The sequence below is a fragment of the Pteropus vampyrus genome, unplaced genomic scaffold, assembly GCF_000151845.1.
Source record: "Pteropus vampyrus isolate Shadow unplaced genomic scaffold, Pvam_2.0 Scaffold44, whole genome shotgun sequence".
Lineage (NCBI taxonomy): Eukaryota > Metazoa > Chordata > Mammalia > Chiroptera > Pteropodidae > Pteropus > Pteropus vampyrus.
Genome location: NW_011888825.1, coordinates 7,651,511 through 7,653,609, shown reverse-complemented (window position 1 = coordinate 7,653,609; position 2,099 = coordinate 7,651,511). Strand labels below are relative to the sequence as shown.

General features: G+C 34.6%; 1 protein-coding gene across 1 annotated transcript in view; it reads right to left on the bottom strand.

Annotated features, from left to right (window-relative positions):
* Window positions 1–1,340, bottom strand: part of CENPV (centromere protein V) — a 15,243-nt gene extending 13,903 nt beyond the window's left edge. The window contains exon 1 of the mRNA XM_011359139.2: window positions 1,326–1,340. Within this exon, the coding sequence (XP_011357441.1) occupies window positions 1,326–1,340 (15 nt within the window). The remainder of the gene's footprint in view (window positions 1–1,325) is intronic.
* Between the last annotated feature and the right edge of the window lie 759 nt (window positions 1,341–2,099).

Genomic DNA, 2,099 nt, shown 5'->3' with positions numbered 1-2,099 from the left:
AAAAATCTTTGCCTACCTCAAAGGTCGCGAAGATTTTTCTCTTCAAGAAGCTTTATAGTTTTAGTTTCATATTTAAGTCTACGATTCACTTCAAATTAATTTTTGCATATGGTGTGAGGTAGAGGACAGCTTCATTTTTTTTTTTCATGTAGATATCCAGCTATTTATGTCTCAATCCTCTATTCTGTTCCATTGATCTACATACCTACCTTTATGCCAGGACCACTTTGCCTTAATTACTTGCTTAATTACTTAGTTATGAAATCAAAGTAAGTCCTCCAGATTTGTTCTTCTTCAAGATTATCTAGGCCCATCTAAGTCCTGTGCATTTCCATATGAATCATAGAATCAGCTATTAATTTCTACAAGACAGCCTGCTTGACATTCTATGCTATCAAACATACTCCTATGAAAATCCCTCAGTTCTTCCGATTTAATATTCCTAACTTCATTCTTTTACTACTACTGAATATTTTTCTACTGAATATTTTTCGTATTATTCTAGTTACTCCTTGATTGAACCAAGTACAACTTAATTCCTAGGGTCAGATTGGTCCAGGCACACATTTTTTTTTTTTTAAATCCCCGCCTACTTCCACCCCTGACCTACAAATAAGAGCTGGATCTCTGAAGGTGGGGTGTTTCCTCCCATGGGCCTGGCATACCCATGGGGCCTGGTGCACCCAGAGCTTTACTGAGGCTCGAACTCAGGACCTTCTACATGTAAAGCAGAAGTGCTAACCACTATTCTATAGAACCACCTCCAAGCACACACCTTTTGAATTGCCTTCTTGGGTTTTGGGTGTGCAATAACTTTATTCAACTTTTTTTTTTTTTCACCGCAAGCTAACTTAATAGTATGATATCTTAAAAATAAAATCCTAATTCATGTTTTTTCAGTTTGAATTGTGCCAAACCTCACACTAAAGTATTTTCACATATATGAACAACTTTACAACCACCTCTCAGATCAAAACATAGAACATTTCCAGCATCTTAGAAGGATCCTCTGTCTCTGCTCCCAGTCAAACCTTTCCAGGGATAACCACCACTCTTAGTTCATCACCATGATTTTGAACTTCATATAAATGCATTTATATGAAGGTAACCATTTTATTTTGCTCTAGATCTTGTGGGACAGGAATTCAGGAAGGACTTGGCTGGATAGTTCTTGCTTGGGGTTTCTCATGTAATTTTACTGAGATGTCACAGTCGTCTGGGGGCTGGACCAGGCTGGATATCAAAGATAGCTTCACTCACGTAGCTAATAGTTGATGCTGGCTGATGGCTGGGAGATCAATTAGGCTGTCAACTGGAGCACTTACCCGGAGCATCTCCATAGGGCTTGGGCTTCCTTGGGTAGCCTTAGAGAATTCAGATTTTTTTTATAATTAGCAATTCAGAGCTCCAAAAGTGAGGGACCTAGTATACAAGATGGAAATTTTTATCTGTGCATTTTTATATTTTGGGTTTTGGGGTTGGAGTTGCATTGAATCTGTAGATCAACATAGAGAGAACTGACTTTTTAACAATATTGAGTCTTCCACTCCATAAATATGCTCTCCATTTAAAAAATCTTATTTAATTTTTCTCAGCAACGTTTTGTAATAAATTTAATATATCTTTTGTTAAATTTAGTCTTAATATTTGATATTTTGCTGCTATTACAAATGGTGTTTAAAATTTTTATTTTTCCAATTGTTTGTTGCTAATATATAGAAAATAATTATTTTTTTCTATATTGACCTTGTATCCATTGACCTTGCTAATTTCACTCATTTGTCCTAATAATTTTGATTTCCTTTTAGATCTGAGTGTTAGACTGTTTCTTAATTTCCAAGAAAATTTAAAAAAAAAATTTGGTGGTTGATTTCTAATTTTATTGGGCTATAGTTGTAGTTTCTGAATTATAAAATCTTTTTTGGGGGAACTTATCGTTTTCTTTATGGCCAGGCATATAATTGATTTCTGTAAGGGTATATGTTCTCTGTAGATTAGAAGGTTCTCTTTTTTGTTAAATCAAACTTATAACTGTATTACTCAATTCTTGTATGATTTGCTTTGTGTTGCCTAGTTACATCTGAAAATGAATTTTATTT